This window comes from Dreissena polymorpha, chromosome 2 (genome assembly GCF_020536995.1).
Source record: "Dreissena polymorpha isolate Duluth1 chromosome 2, UMN_Dpol_1.0, whole genome shotgun sequence".
In the NCBI taxonomy this organism is placed as follows: Eukaryota; Metazoa; Mollusca; class Bivalvia; order Myida; family Dreissenidae; genus Dreissena; species Dreissena polymorpha.
In genome coordinates this window covers 57,786,228-57,803,716 of record NC_068356.1, presented here as the reverse complement: position 1 = coordinate 57,803,716, position 17,489 = coordinate 57,786,228, and the positions used below count along the sequence as shown (strand labels likewise).

Below are 17,489 nucleotides of genomic sequence, written 5' to 3'. Positions count from 1 at the left end.
ATACAACATTCCCAGAGAAATTCATATGCGAGCAGTGAGAATATTCCCTGTGTGAAACACACTGTCTTCTCAAGCACACTGTGGTAGGCAAAATTTCACCTGAAGGAGATAAAAAAAAATTATGATATCAAATGATAAGTTTTAATATTACCTGACAAATGAATGTGTAAAAAAAACAAATTATTTAATTTGATTAAACACACTTTGTCTTCATGATTCTGTTGTAGGCAAAGTACAACCTTAGGAAAAGTAAAATAGAACAATTCTCAGTTAAGATAATAATATGTTACACCTTAATTTAATTTAAACCTATATATTTTAGCTCAATTACATAGAAAGCCTAAGGTCTATTTGAAACGCTCTCGAGTCCATTTCCTGAGACTAGAACCAGTACTTGTTGTCAATGGGGAAATCTAAAGACCACTCCCTCAGTGGGGATCAAGCCAGGACTTCTAGAGTCGCTATGCAGACAACATACCCGTTTTGCTAGGCCACCTTCATATGTACCAACTTGAAACTGCAAGCTCATTTATGAGTCAAGGTGTAGGTGTATATGGGAAGAAGTTGTGTGGCAGCCCTGAAAGCTAAGTCTGGAAAACACTTGCCCTTATAGTGAATGGTCCTAGATTTGAGTCTCACCAAGCTACAATTTTCTAACCCTGTAACTTTTGCACCCATCATGGGACCGTGACATTGCCTTGGTTTATCCTTGCAAGACCTAATGTAAATTATACAGCTCCTTGAATGGCTAAATTAAAGACATTTCAAAAGAGGGCGTATGTCATAATTGTCACTGAGAGGGGAGATGTTGTGTGCTACCCAGTTAGCTCAGTTATATCTGATATCTTATATTGGTTTTAATTTCCTGACTGGTCCCACATTTTTTTTTCCTGTAAGATGCCCTTACCAGGTCCTGATATGACCACGTAGAGGCACGCTGGGTTTGTATTTCTTGTAGACGCCCATGAGGCTGAGCCGCTCAAACCCTTCCAGCATCTCCAGAACATTGTTGTACTGAAATCACCATGGAAACACTTGTAAAAATTGACATGTCATGAACACACATCTTGGACAAATTCCCAGGAAGAAATATTGCACTGTGACTAAATTTTAAGGCAAAAAACAGTATATGTGACAGATGTTATAGTCTTTGTATAAAATAGTCTAAAATTAGCCCTATGCTAATGTCATCAAATATTACAGTACCTGAGTTTTAGCTAGACCTATGCTAATGTAATCAAATATTACAGTACCCGAGTTTAGGCAAGCCCTATGCTAATGCCATCAAATATCAAAGTACCTGAGTTTTAGCTAGACCTATGCTAATGTCATCAAATGTAACAGTACCTGAGTTTTAGCAAGCCGTATGCTAATGTCATCAAATATAACAGTACCTGAGTTTTTGCTCGACCTATGCTAATGTCATCAAATATCACAGTACCTGAGTTTTGGCAACACCTATGCTAATGTCATCAAATATCACAGAGAGTAAGATCTTGGGCTGCTTGAAGTCTTGTTCTTCAGGTTTTGTGGTGATCTTCAAGTGAGCAACAGAGGAGATCGGCCGAATCACTGCAGGGTAAACATCAAGCAAATATAACAGGAGATCGGCCGAATCACTGCAGGGTAAACATCAAGCAAATATAACAGAGGAGATCAGCCAAATCACTGCAGGGTAAACATCAAGCAAATATAACAAAGGAGATCGGCCGAATCACTGCAGGGTAAACATCAAGCAAATATAACAAAGGAGATCGGCCCAATTACTGCAGGGTTAACATCAAGCAAATATAAGAGGAGATAGGCCGAATGACTTCAAGGTAAACATAAAGCAAATATAACAGAGGAGATTGGCTGAATCACTGCAGGGTAAACATCAAGCAAATATAACAGGAGATCGATCAAATCACTGCAGGGTAAACATAAAGCAAATATAACAGAGGAGATCAGCCGATTCACTGCAGGGTAAACATCAAGCAAATATAACAGAGGTCAACCGAATCACTGCAGGGTAAATGTTCACAGGAGCACAATGGATTAGCAGCAGAATTTGTTGAGTGCTTGGTAAATATTAAGATACTTTTAATAAGTAATTAAAAAGGATAAAAATTAAGAAGACAAAATAATTGTAAAATGACCAAAAGAAATTATCATCTTAACAACAGACTGGTATTAAATGTACAAAAGATCAATATACAAGAGTGTGATCATCAAAAATATAGAGGTAGTTGTTTTTTATGGATAGATTGCACAAAGTCACAATCAATTAATTATATTAAATCTTTAGAATTCTAACAATCAATTGTAACATTGGCATTTGGCTTGGGCCAAATAAAGTTTAAGCCACACACCTTGAAATGAAATACATGTTAATCGATACATATAGATGAAATTTGAAAGTGTGCAAAATTGTCATTAAATCTATAGCCTAGTTAGTAAATAATTTATAAAAAAAAATAAATTAAAACCGAAAGTAGGATTTCTATACGAATACGTGTATTTCGACAAAGGCGATTATTTTAAGTTTTAATGCTCAAAAAAGATGGATTTCTACCTTGTAACCACCAGATATATTCGTATTGGTATAGATAAAATTAAATCTATAGCGTAGTTAGCAAGCAGTTTATTATTTTTCAAATGTTACCGCTTTTAAAACCGAAAGTAGGATTTCTAGACGTATACGTCCATTTCAACAAACGCGATTATTTTTAAGTTTTAAAGCGCAATAAAAGACATATTTCTACCTTGAAACCACCAGATATATTCTAATTGGCATAGATAAAATATGTTTCTTATGTATACTTTAATTTACTATGACACGTAGTTCATTACAAGGTGTGTGGCTTTAAGATCTTATTTCAAATTTAAAATCAAAACATAATAATTAATGGATGATTTCCAAAGTAAAATTTAAACTGTTTCAATAAAGCAGTTTTACAGCACAAATAAATTATGTCAACTGAACCATAAATAAAACAAGCAAATTCTGAATTTGGAAAAGAGGACGTTGTACTACACTTTTAGTTTGATGATCAAGACCAAAATGTAGCTGACAAAGCAGGTTCTACCAATGAATGTCAATTAAATCAATAGATGTACTGGAACAGCCCTATCAGAATTCTTTAGTCAGACACAATGAAACTCGGTACAGCAAATATAGGAATTGGCAATGATCTCATGTGACTTTATCACATTTTCCACAGTTACACTGTCAACAGGATTATAAAATATTGATGACAGTGTAATTTCTACAATTGCCATCAAGTTAATAGATTTGCTGTTGGTAGAAGTCAATAGTATAAAATTATACAAATATTGGTCATTCTGTCTGTATAAATCAATATTGCCATTAGTACTAGTATTAACATCCCAGAAAAGAGACTTTGATCTGTCATCATTAATTAAAGACATAATTTTTCTCTGGAGTAATTCTCATGAAAACTGCTTGTTTTTCACATTCTGACTGGGAAAAAATACAAGTACAGAATACCAGTATTTATAAGTGCATAAGTGGATATCCTGTAAGTTTTCTTTCCTGGGTTGTGCAATATTCTTACAATGTTGGAAATTAGTCTTGTTTCCTTCTTGTATTGCACTCTTCAAACTTTTCTGCAATAATCAAAGATTAAAATTAAGTGTCCTGCTGGGAAAATGGGGCTTTAAGCATGTACATGTACTTACAGCTTTGACTGGATTTTTGCTAAGAAGGCTAATCTGGGAGGACATTTAATGCACATGCATTAAGACCCATTTTCTCACAGCAATGGGAGGACATTAAATGCACATGCATTAAGACCCATTTTCTCACAGCAATGGGAGGACATTAAATGCACATGCATTAAGACCCATTTTCTCACAGCAAGGCTGAATTATAAAAGAATCTCAACACTTATATTACTAATTATAACAGTTCTCACTGAGAATTATTTATCTTAACAAGATAAAAAATAATTATAAATTCTTAATCATTTTATAATCCTTACAAGAACATAGACATGTTTTCTGCTATCAAGAAACCAAAGGTAAGAGCACAAAGAGTTGCTAATTGGCTGAAACAAAAACAATCCAAAAATCATTTCATTTATATAAGTAGGAATACAATCATTGGAGTATTAGCCACATAGCTGAAGATTCATTTAACTGGTAAACAACACAAATACTTAATTTATTTAGGACTGAACATAAATCTACAACTCATTTTGAAATGAGAACTACCAGATTATTTTATTATGCTACTTATTGACTAGCCTTTTGCATATCTTTTAGTATGGTTTATCAACAACAATAATTTTGTTGTTTATTTATCAAACAATTAGCAAATACCATGCAAATAATTTTTATAACATAAAAAAAAACGGTAGGAAATGAAATGAAAAAGTATGCAAGGTGATTTCGTCACATGCTTTAAGGCCAGAATTTTTTAATAAAATGATTTTCGGACCCGCCGACTCCAATTTTTGACGAAACCAAAAAAAAAAAATTCTAAATCTTTTTTTTTTCGGATGCCAAAAGGTGGCTTTTAAACACGAAACGCTTGCCGGGTTTTAGAAAAAGTTCAAATGAGTTATAAATCATCATAATAAACCCAGTTTTAATTACCCACATTAATACGCGAACCTCCTTCATCGTGTACATGTGATGGAATTTACCAACAGCTAAGCCATCAATGTTTGTGCAAGAAGTTGATGAACGCTACAACACTTTCATCAGCAAAGTCTGCTAATTTCCCAATAATTATGCAACCGTCAAATAAAATCCTGAATGGAATCGATTTGTAAGTAAATATTTTATTATTTCTTTACAATTTTATAAAATTGATAGTATTAAAATGACTAAAAAAAATTATGAAAGCAATAAGAAAAGAATGATTTTAATTTAACAGGTGCTCGAAATGCGAAAACCATTTACGCCTATCAACTTTAAACATTCCATATTTTACGCACAAATACGGTCATGTTTTAGAGAATAAAATTTTATGTGTTGTTTAATGTAGTTGTCGTGACGAATTTGTGCATATAATATGTGTTTTTTCGTTATTTTCAATGGGTACGAAACTTTGGTTTTGTTTCGAACTGGTTCGTACCAAAAGTTCAAAAATCACAAAATCAACAGTTTCTAAAACGATTTCAAACCATGAATGTCCAAATAAAATAGTCAAGTTTATGGGGGTTATTATCGGATTAACAGCTCCTTTATGACATTGAACTATCAATTATGTTATCCTGGGATAAACTGTCACGAAGATCAATAATTATAACGATTATTAGGGACGCTATTTCTTTAATCAATACCATGACAAAAAGACATGTTAACTTGTTTCAACAGGCATTGGTGAGCATTAATTTTGTGTTTAGCAGTTCCATTATTAAAATTTTCTGGGAACGATATATTTTAATTAAGATACAAACTATTTCTGAAATCAAAAGTAGGTCCTTCACTCAATGTACTATATTTCGGATATATTAAATTTCGGACATATATAAAGATAGTGACATTTATGTGTTGATTTGTTGTATATAGTTTGTACAAATATGTTTTGTGTTATTTCAGACAACAAGAATGGATGGTGGCAATTATCCTGGGTCTTTCTGTCAAGAAAAAGATGTGAAAAAATATTCATTTAATTGAACCTGGAAATCAACCACCACAACTAACAGAAAACCTTTTAACAAAAGGTGTTGTTTTAGAATTTGTGAAATTTGATAATAAACAGAAGTTGATGTATATCATGTCCAAATGACCAAATGTATAAACTGTTTAACAATTTGAATTGAGATGCTTTATTTTCTGATGTTTGATTTATTTTTCCTTTCAGATGATATATATTTGTGTGATTCTAGGTTTTAATAAATAATTCTGAAACATTTATGCAGCATACTGTTACATTATTGTTAACGTTATTATATTATGTTGGTTATCTGGTTTATCAAGTGGAAAAAATGTTAGTTATATAAAAATAAAGCTTTTAATATTAAGACTTATGAAGGTACTTATTGTAATTTATGTATTAACATACTTCTCAGAGTAATAAAAATATAGTAAATGCCATTATTCATTAATGTAGTAAGGTTCCTTAAATGATTGTCCTTTTTGATTAAGTTTGAATACGGGCGATTTTCACACCGCGCTAAGTGGCAACAACTTTTTTTGGGCCAGTGAAACCCCTGCAAAGCGTTTTATTATGCTATTTGTATTTGTCTGCGGTATTGATTTTTACTGGACAATAAACTATAAATGTTTCTTTGAAACCTGAATAGCTTATTGGTTGTTTGTGGAGATAAAGTATTTTTAATGCAACATATGGATTCCTTGTGAAAAAAAAACATCAAAAAATCACCAAAAAGTTTATTATAGACAAGTGAAAAGATTGCATAACTTTTGAACTTATATATATATAGTTAAGATATTTCTAAAATTCAAACTAATTTAAAAACTGCACATCAAGACCTACAGTCTGATTATGATCATTTTGCACATCAACATGTTTGAAAAAAATCACTGTGGTTGCTTAGTAAAAAGAACTTCATACCATAACATTTTTAAAATTAGTGCATATTTGGTCACCCATCTTCTTTTTTTTTTTTCCGTCCTCCTAACGGACACTTTTAGAAAAAAAATCCGAAAATCATTTTAATAAAAGATGTTGGCCTAAATGACAAAAAAATCTATTTTACAAAAGCATTTGAACAGATAATTTAGTGCACAGTGATAGTTATTTTATGACTGCAATGATTAAACAACACATAACTTCAGTTAACTAGTTTAATGACACGATTCCAATATATTTTGCCTCCCAATAAACATCACAAAACTGTAATAGATATAAACCTGAATTAACTAATTTGAAAATGTATTTTGAACTCTATATGTATATTTTACTTTACACTTCACAAATTTCATACATTATAGCAAGAAATGAAATGAAGTCGATTATTGCATTATAATTTCAATCCACATGGTGAAGCTGCCATGGACTTTCATACATATAAAACATTAAATTAAAATACTAATAATTTATATGTAATTATAATTCAAATTTCTTCAAGGACCTATACACTTTTTGTAGCATTAATTTGAAAATTGTTGAAATTTTTGTAAATTCTCAGCAATTAGAACAATAATTTCTATTTTATAACTATATTGTAGATGTTAACTCAATTTTCATACAGTATGCATTCAATAATGTCAGAAGTGGATACAAGCTGCATGCTGCTTTACTATTCTCTGAAAATTACCCCAGTATATTGAAAGGTCAACAACTTAATTTCTTTTTTTTGACTCTGTGTCCAAAAATTGTTAAAGTAAGCACAAAGCATGGAAATTAATATTGTGATACAGTAAAATTGTATTGCAATATCATTTGTTGTTAAAATGACAATTGCATCCCTAGAAATTACATGCATATACTGTTTATACATAAATCAATGCGAATGTACCAGTATTTCTGTCTTTTCCTTTCCCTCATACAGGTTAGAGTGGCTGTTCCAGTACACTGCCAGCTGTTCCAACTTGACAAGTTTGTGGATCTGTGACACTGCCTCCTTGATTATACATGGCTGCCAGTTGGAATCTGTTGTCTGGAAATGTACAATGGAACAATTACAACTTATTTTCATTTCATGGTCACCTTATCACTGCATTCTGATTGGAAAATATGCTCAATTGTTTGGTTTATAAGTCCTGATTGAGCCATTTCACCAATTAACACATAAATTTTCATGACTGAGCCAACTTTTTATGGACAAGTTGCTAAACATTTATAAAATCATTAATATTTTAATCAGTTTGTTCTTAATGTAAATATTAATAAAAATGTACATGAAAATATTGGACTTGAGATTTTTTAGGTGTTGGGCTTCATAATTCTTCTCTTATATTTTTTCTACAGAAACCAAGATAACATACATCTTCAATCAAAATCAACCGTTTTGATATAGACAAGGAAACATGGGACTGGACACTTTGAGACTTATAGCCGACTTACCCTGAAGAGGAATTCCTTCAATGTGACACCAATAGAGAATGGCTGCAGTGGGTTGGTGTACTTGTCCTCATAGCGCACATGGATGTTCCTGACTTCTACCTGCAGGTTTTTGATCACCTGAGTGGCAAACTTCTCAGCAAACGAGTCCTTCTTCTTTTCCTTCGGCTTATCTATGGATTATCAGTTACCATGAAACTTATTCATATGTATTACTTATAAAATGTATTATTTTAGTTTTTCCTTAAGTTGGATAAAAGATATAAATTTTGACACAAAACTTAAGGTTTATTTATTTACTTTATATGGAATGAGTGATGTATTGGACGTCATCATTGATGACGTTCAATCGAACGAATGATAAAGGGGGCTAAGTTTCGTTAAGCTGAGGCATATAGTCGCGATTTGGGAGTCTTGAAAACTGGTCGGTAACTTTTGCTGAAATTTGACATGTATATGGAGAAGAATGCGATCTATCTGTTGGCGTAGGCGTTATACCTGGGAAAAATCTATTTTGTTGATTAAATCACGCAAAAGTTTCGCAAGTTTGACAAAACCGGAATTACAAAATGCGGTATGTAGATATACCGAAATCCCTACCAAAATCTCCGAAATCAAACTTTCATAAAAACAATGTTTCATTAGTGAAATCAGTGTATTTCGCAACAATCTATATTAAAATACGCAGTTTTTCGATAAATAATCAATATTAATTGGGGATTTCGTGGGATCTCGGGGATTCCTGGGGATTTTGGTAATTAGTGGAATTTCGGTATTTCTTCTCACCCGTCAAAATGGTTGATTTCGCCAGAATGAACGCTAAGAAAAGTATTTACAAAATAACATCATCACAAACGATGTAAAGTGAACGCTACTTATCTGTTTTGTATATAAGTATATGATCCATTGGAAAACACAAACATTTGACATAAAAAAACGCCAGTGGATATGGAAATCTTCAGCATTCGAAATAGCAGACGGCGTCGACCAATGGCTGTCAATACAGGTTCGAAAAGAACGCGAGAAAGTATTAACAAAATAACATAGATGATGTAAAGTGAACGCTAATTTGCTGTTTTGTAGATAAGTATATACGATCTATTGAAAAACCATAACATTTGACACAAAAACACCCGTGGATATGGAAATCTTCAGCGTAACGAAATAGCAGACATCACACGGCGTCTCATCTGGGTCTACACTGTTTGCCAAGGCCGATAATATAATGAATGGAAATGCACAAACTCAGTAACTGGCAAGCATATATGCATTAGTAGGTTGTTTCGTGATTATTCAGAAACGACTACATAATTCTTTTGGTTCAGCCAGTGCAACTAAACAGAAATAAGTATAAAAAGTTTCTACACCTGACAACAATGTGCCAACTTAATACAAGGTAAGTTGTTTACATTATTTAAAATATTGCAAGCTTACAGTATACAACAATAAACAGCTGGTACAATGTAATGTCATCGTTTTAATTTTAATAAGCCCGTGGTTAATTACCCTTTTTAATCTTATGGATCTCTAACACCTTCAATTGACTTGTTCATGAAAAATATACACCCTCATTGCATGTTATCCCATACACCATCACTCACTTACTAAGGCTCGATTGGTCATTCTCGGCTCAGGTACTACTTACCGGTACATATACCCCGGGTACTCTTAACTTTACTTACATGTACCCCAGGTACGGTAAATAAACTTAAACATACCCGCAAATATTAGATTGTATCCGAGTTGTATATCCGCCCAAAATTTGATGTTGTTAAACATGCTACCGATTAACGTAAAACAATATTGTTAACCTTAAACAAACTTCTCTTTTAAAATATCTGCATCAACATGCTTTTTAGTTTGAGAGTTGAGAGGACGCTGTAGAAATAATCAAGTAATCAAGAATACGTCTCTGTTTCTGCTTTTATTACCTTCATGTATAATGACGATAAGGATTGACGACTAACATTGACGACAATGATCACAAGCATTTACGACTAACACTGACGACAAGCATTGGCGACTAGATGTAACATTGAAGATTCTCTACAATAAATGAAATTAACAATAAAAAATGAATAATAAGATTTTAGTACAACAGATATGCTTTTCAAAGTATAATATAAATTATAATGGCATACACTCATAATAATAAGAGGTTTCATAAATAACAATTTGAAACATTTTCAATAAATATCGAAATATCTTATACAATATTTATTACACAGCATTAATTAATTGTTAAAACATAATATAAATACCGAATATGGTGTTCCCCATTTAACGGACCGGTAAAAAGTGAACGTGCGACGTCACGGAAAATATTATACTTGACGACGTCATAAAATGACGCGACTTAAAACAATTTAAGATTTAAAATTAAATCACATTAATGACTTTAACAATGAGTTTTGATAATATAAATGCCAATTAACAGAAAATTGACATAAATGTGAACATAATTAATTTTTACAAAATAGCCGACAACAACAGATTTAGTGTTAAAATTCCCGGGTATGTTTAAGTATATTTACCGTATCCAGGGTTTGGGCCTTACTAACTGTATTATTATTATACATGTATCTCACCGACTACCTAAATTTACCTTGTTGTGTTTATCAACCTGAAATTTATGTAAAATCCGGCTTTCTTTACTTTTATTTTTCATTCATTTGATTACGCAATTGTTGACGTATCTCGTGGAAAATTATTTGAATCTTTGGATTTTAATGACGACAAGCTGGAAGTGTCAATTTATTTTAAAAATGAATCTAAGATGTATTTACGTGTAAGTATTGTGTGTTTGTCATGCATAATTCAGGGTTTTCCAGAAAAATTTGAGTAGCCAGTTATATGGCCGGGCAACTATGCAGAAAAACGAAAGCATGTGTGACATTAACTTGATATATTTGGGAAAAGTAGCTGGCATCAAGAGTTAATGTAACCGGCAAAATCGCTGGCTTTAAAGAGAACACCGATAATAGTAAACTAAATCTCTACGACAGGATTACAGCTTTGTAAAATTGTTTTTTGGGTGATAATGATTAGCAATTCATACAAATGTTTTTAAAAAATATTGTGCTTTAAAATTAATTTTGAGAATGGGATGGAAGAACAGAAAATGAAGAGCATACAGGGATGGAAATAAGTGGTTTCCCGTGAGCCCGGGCAAGTAGATTTTGGTCTGGGCAACTCATTTTCAAAAGTTGGTAAACTTCTTTTTTTTAAAGATTAAAACAAATCAGTGCAATAAAAATTGAAAAACAATTGATCACCATGGATCAACACTAGTTAAATAACATTCATTATTTAGGAATAGGACATAAATCAATTCAGGCTCATAATAATACATCATGCATTGAACATGTGTATTGTCAGCAAATGTATTTAAGTATCTATTATTTTATTAAAGGAATGTATAATAATATTCACATGTTCATATTTCTGGGTTCGTAATTATATATCTGGGCAACCAAAATACTAAAGATGGTTGCCCACAATAGCAAAAAGTTAGTTTCAATCCCTGGCATATCATTGTCACTTTATTGTTTAACTGCATTGCATTAAAGTTGTGATTGAAGTTAGCTTGTTGTTTATAGTATATTTACTTTTTAGCTCGACTATTATATATGAAATATATATAGTGGAGCTATCCTACTCACCCCGTCGTCGGCGCGCGCATTGGAATGTTTGCGTACCACCTCAAATATATTTCCTATGTCCATTGACATATTGCTTTTATATATTGCATACTTCTTTACCAACATAACCCCAATCTATAAACAAGAGCATTCAACTGTATCAAGCATTTTAACAGAATTAGACCCTTTTTCACTTAGAATATGCATATTATAGATAAATCTTTGTTAAAGTTTGCATACCACCTCAAATATTTTCTATGTCCCTTGACATATTTCTTTCATACATGTATTTTGCTTCTTAACCAACATGACCCCAATGTATAAACAAGAGCAGATAGCTGTATCAAGCATTTTGTAACAATAATGGCCTTTTTTTCACTAAAAATAAGCATATACATGTAATTGATAAATCTATTTTAAAGTTTGCGTACCACCTTTAAATTGCCACAACTTCTTTATTATGCTCCCCTCAATTTTTCTAAGGGGGGAGCATATAGTCGCCGCTTCGTCTGTCCGTCCGTGCACAATTTTTGTCAGGGCTATTTCTCAGCAACTAATGACTGGATTCCAATTAAACTTAATGGGAAGCTTCGCTACCAAGAGGAGACGTGCATATTATCAGCCGGTTCTGGTCGGATGATTTTTCACAGAGTTACAACTATGGCCCTTTGAAATTTTCCATTAACTGTACATATAGTGCAATTCTTGTCCGGGCTATTTCTCAGCAACCAATGACCGGAATTCAATGAAATTTATGGGAAACTTCACTACCAAGAGGACATGTGCATATTATCAGCCGATTCTCGTCGGATGATTTTTCACAGGGTTATGGCCCTTTGAAATTTTCCATTGAACTTATAGGGCAATTCTTGTCCCAGCTATTTCTCAGCAACTTATTATGGGAATTCAATGCAACTTCATGGGAAGCTTCACTACCAACAGGAGATGTGCATATTATCAGCCGGTATGGTCGGTTGATTTTTCACAGAGTTATGGCCCTTTAAAATTTTCTATAAACAGTACATATTTATGTCGTGCAATTCTTGTCGGGGCTATTTCTCCCCAACTACTGACTGGAATACAATGAAGCTTTATGGGAAGCTTAACTACCTCTAGGAGATGCGCATGTTATAAGTGGGTTCGGGTTAGATGATTTATTTAGAGAGTTATGGCCCTTTTAAATTTTTAAGTTGCTTAACCATCCATTGTATTATTTCGTCACCAATTTGTTCGTACCCAAATGTTTTTCGTTCCCAATTTTTTTCGTACCCAATTTTTTTTTCATACCCATTTTTTTCGTACCCAAATTTGTTTCGTATCCAAATTTTTATGCTCCCCTTCGAAGAAGAGGGGGTATATTGCTTTGCTCATGTCGGTCTGTCTGTCGGTCTTTCCACCAGGTGGTTGTCAGATGATAACTCAAGAACGCTTGGGCCTAGGATCATGAAACTTCATAGGTACATTGATCATGACTCGCAGATGACCCCTATTGATTTTGAGGTCACTAGGTCAAAGGTAAAGGTCACGGTGACCCGAAATAGTAAAATGGTTTTTGGATGATAACTCAAGAACGCTTATGCCTAGGATCATGAAACTTGTTAGGTAGATTGTTCATGACTAGCAGATGACCTCTATTGATTTTCAGGTCACTAGGTCAAAGGTAAAGGTCACAGTGACCCAAAATAGTAAAATGGTTTTCGGATGATAATTCAAGAATGCTTATGCTTAGGATCATGAAACTTAATAGGTAGATTGATCATGACTAGCAGATGACCCCTTTTGATTTTCAGGTCACTAGGTCAAAGGTCAAGGTCACGGTGACCCGAAATAGTAAAAAGGTTTCGGGATGATAACTCAAGAACGCTTATGCCTAGGATCATGAAACTTGATAGGTACATTGATCATGACTCGCAGATGATCCCTATTGATTTTTAGGTCACTAGATCAAAGGTCAAGGTCACGGTGACCCGAAATAGTAAAATGGTTTCCGGATGATAACTCAAGAACGCTTATGCCTAGGATCATGAAACTTGATAGGTACATTGATCATGACTGGCAGATGACCTCTATCGATTTTCAGGTCACTAGGTCAAAGGTCAAGGTCACAGTGACCCGAAATAGTAAAATGGTTTCCTGATGATAACTCAAGAAAGCTTATGGCTAGGATCATGAAACTTCATAGGTACATTGATCATGACTCGCAGATGACCCATATTGATTTTCAGGTCACTAGGTCAAAGGTCAAGGTCACAGTGACAAAAACATATTAACAAAATGGCTGTTACTACAACTGAGAGCACATATGGGGGACATGCATGTTTTACAAACAGCCCTTGTTTTTAATTTGTACCCATTTTTTTCGTACCAAAATCTTTTGTGCTACCCTTATTTTGTTTGTACCCTTTTTTCGTACTCCAATTTGTTTTCGTACACAAATTTATTTATTTTTCGTATCCACATATTTTTTCGTACCAATTTTTTTTAGAAATAATCGATTTTCAATTTGATTTCATCTCTCCACTCATTCCATCCCGCGAAACCCTTAAGGTGTCGCAACTCTAGTATGGAATGAGTGATGTATTGGACGTCATCATTGATGACGTTCAATCGAACGAATGATAAAGGGGGCTAAGTTTCATTAAGTTGGTGCAAATCACTGCGATTTGAGTTTCTTGAAAACTGGCCGAACACGTTTGCTGAAATTTGACATGTATATGGACAAGAATGCGATCTACCTGTTGGCGTAGGCGTTATACCTGGGAAAAATCTAGTTTTTGATGAAATCACGAAAAAGTTTCGCAAGTTTTACATAACCGGAATTACAAAATGCGTTATGTGGATATACCGATACCCTACCGAAATATCCGAAATCAAACTTTCATAAAAACAATGTTTCATTAGTGAAATCAGTGTATTTCGCAACAATCTATATCTAAATACGCAGTTTTTCGATAAATAATCAATATTAATTGGGGATTTCGTGGGATCTCGGGGATTCCTGGGGATTTTGGTAATTAGGGAAATTTCGGTATTTCTTCTCACCCGTCAAAATGGTTGATTTCGCCAGAATGAACGCTAAGAAAAGTATTTACAAAATAACATCATCACAAACGATGTAAAGTGAACGCTAGTTATCTGTTTTGTATATAAGTATACGATCCATTGGTAAACACTAACATTTGACATAAAAAAACGCCAGTGGATATGGAAATCTTCAGCATTCGAAATAGCAGACGGCGTCGACCAATGGCTGTCAATACAGGTTCGAAAAGAACGCGAGAAAGTATTAACAAAATAACATAGATGATGTAAAGTGAACGCTAATTCGCTGTTTTGTAGATAAGTATACGATCTATTGAAAAACCATAACATTTGACACAAAAACACCCGTGGATATGGAAATCTTCAGCGTAACGAAATAGCAGACATCACACGGCGTCTCATCTGGGTCTACGCTGTTTGCCAAGGCCGATAATATAATGAATGGAAATGCACAAACTCAGTAACTGGCAAGCATATATGCATTAGTAGGTTGTTTCGTGATTATTCAGAAACGACTACATAATTCTTTTGGTTCAGCCAGTGCAACTTAACAGAAATAAGTATAAAAAGTTTCTACACCTGACAACAATGTTCCAACTTAATACAAGGTAAGTTGTTTACATTATTTAAAATATTGCAAGCTTACAGTACTCAACAATAAACAGCTGGTACAATGTAATATCATCGTTTTAATTTTAATAAGCCCTTGGTTAATTACCCTTTTTAATGTTATGGATCAATGCATCTCTAACACCTTCAATTGACTTGTTCATGAAAAATATACACCCTCAGTGCATGTTATCCCATACACCATCAATCACTTACTAAGGCTCGATTGGTCATTCTCGGCTCGGGTACTACTTACCGGTACATGTACCCCGGGTACTCTTAACTTTACTTACATGTTCCCCGGGTACGGTAAATAAACTTAAACATACCCGCAAATATTAGATTGTATCCGAGTTGTATATCCGCCAAAAATCCGATGTCGTTAAACATGCTACCGATAACGTAAAACAATATTGTTAACCTTAAACAACCTTCTCTTTTAAAAAATCTGCATCAACATGCTTTTTAGTTTGAGTGTTGAGAGGACGCCGTAGGAATAAGCAAGTAATCAAGAATACGTATCTGTTTTCTGCTTTATTTCCTTCATGTATAATGACGATAAGGATTGACGACTAACATTGACGACAATGATCACAAGCATTTACGACTAACACTGACGACAAGCATTGTTAAATTAACGATTTAATTTGAATAATAAGATTATAGTACAACAGATATGCTTTTCAAAGTATAATATAATAGCATACACTCATAAGAATAAGAGGTTTCATAAATAACAATTTGAAACATTTCAATCAATATCGAAATATCTTATTCAATATTTATTACACAGCATGAATTAATTGTTAAAACATAATATAAATACCGAATATGGTGTTCCCCATTTAACGGACCTTGCAAACCAAATAATGTTTCTTTAAAAAATCTATGACGGTAAAAAGTGAGCGTGCGATGTGTCGCGGAAAATATTATACTTGACGACGTCATACAATGACGCGACTTTAAACAATTTAAGATTTAAAATTAAATCACATCATTGATTTTAACAATGAGTTTTGATAATATAAATGCCATTGAACAGAAAATTGACATAAATGTAAACATAATTAATTTTTACAAAATACCTGACAACAACCGATTTAGTGTTAAAATTCCCGGGTACGTTTTAGTATATTTACCGTACCCAGGGTACGAGCCTTACTAACTGTATTATTATTATATCTCACCGACTACAAGGTACCTTTACCTTGTTGTGTTTATCAACCTGGAATTTATGTAAAATCCGGCTTTCTTTACTTTTATTTTTCATTCATTTGATTACGCAATTGTTGACGTACCTCGTTGAAAATTATTTGAATCTTTGGATTTTAATGGCGACAAGCTGGAAGTGTCAATTTATTTTAAAAACGAATCTAAGATTTTAAGTATTGTGTGTTTTTCATGCATAATTCAGTGTTTTCCAGAAAATTGAGTACCAGTTATATGGCCCGCAACTATGCAGTAAAACAAAAGCATTTATGACATTTACTTGATATATTTGGGAAAGTAGCCGGCATCAAGAGTTAATGTAACCGGCAAAATCGCTAGCTGCCGGTATTTAAAGAGAACACTGATAATAGTAAACTAAATCTCTACGACACGATTACAGCGTAGTAAAATTGTGTTTGGGGTGATAATGGTTAGTAATTCATACAAATGTTATTAAAAAATATTGTGCTTTAAAATTAATTTTGAGAATGGGATGGAAGAACAGAAAATGAAGAGCATACAGGGATGGAATAAGTGGTTTCCCATGAGCCCGGGGCAAGTAGATTTGGCCTGGGCAACTCAATTTCAAAAGTTGGTAAACTTGTTTTTTTTTAAATCTTAAAACAATTCAGTGCAATAAAATTGAAAAAACAATTGATTACCATGGATCAATACTAGTTAAATAACATTCATTATATAGGAATAGGACATGATTCAATTCAGGCTCATAATAATACATCATGCATTGAACATGTGTATTGTCAGCAAATGTATATAATTATCTATTATTTTATTAAAAAAATGTATAATAATATTCACATGTTCATATTTCTGGGCTTGTTATTCTTTATCTGGGCAACCAAAATACTAAAGATGGTTGCCCACAATAGTAAAAGTTAGTTTCAATCCCTGGCATATCATTGTAACTTTATTGTTTAACTGCATTGCATTAAAATTGTGATTGAGGTAAGCTTGTTGTTTATTATCCCCACGCTTTTTGAAAAAAA

General features: G+C 33.2%; 1 protein-coding gene across 1 annotated transcript in view; it reads right to left on the bottom strand.

The window, feature by feature from the left end:
* Positions 1 to 10,324, bottom strand: part of LOC127869753 (intermembrane lipid transfer protein VPS13C-like) — a 186,278-nt gene extending 175,954 nt beyond the window's left edge. Inside the window, 6 exon segments of the mRNA XM_052412414.1 lie at positions 908 to 1,014; positions 1,442 to 1,572; positions 3,558 to 3,609; positions 7,437 to 7,577; positions 7,985 to 8,154; positions 10,312 to 10,324. Coding sequence (XP_052268374.1) covers positions 908 to 1,014; positions 1,442 to 1,572; positions 3,558 to 3,609; positions 7,437 to 7,577; positions 7,985 to 8,154; positions 10,312 to 10,324 — 614 coding nt within the window.
* Between the last annotated feature and the right edge of the window lie 7,165 nt (positions 10,325 to 17,489).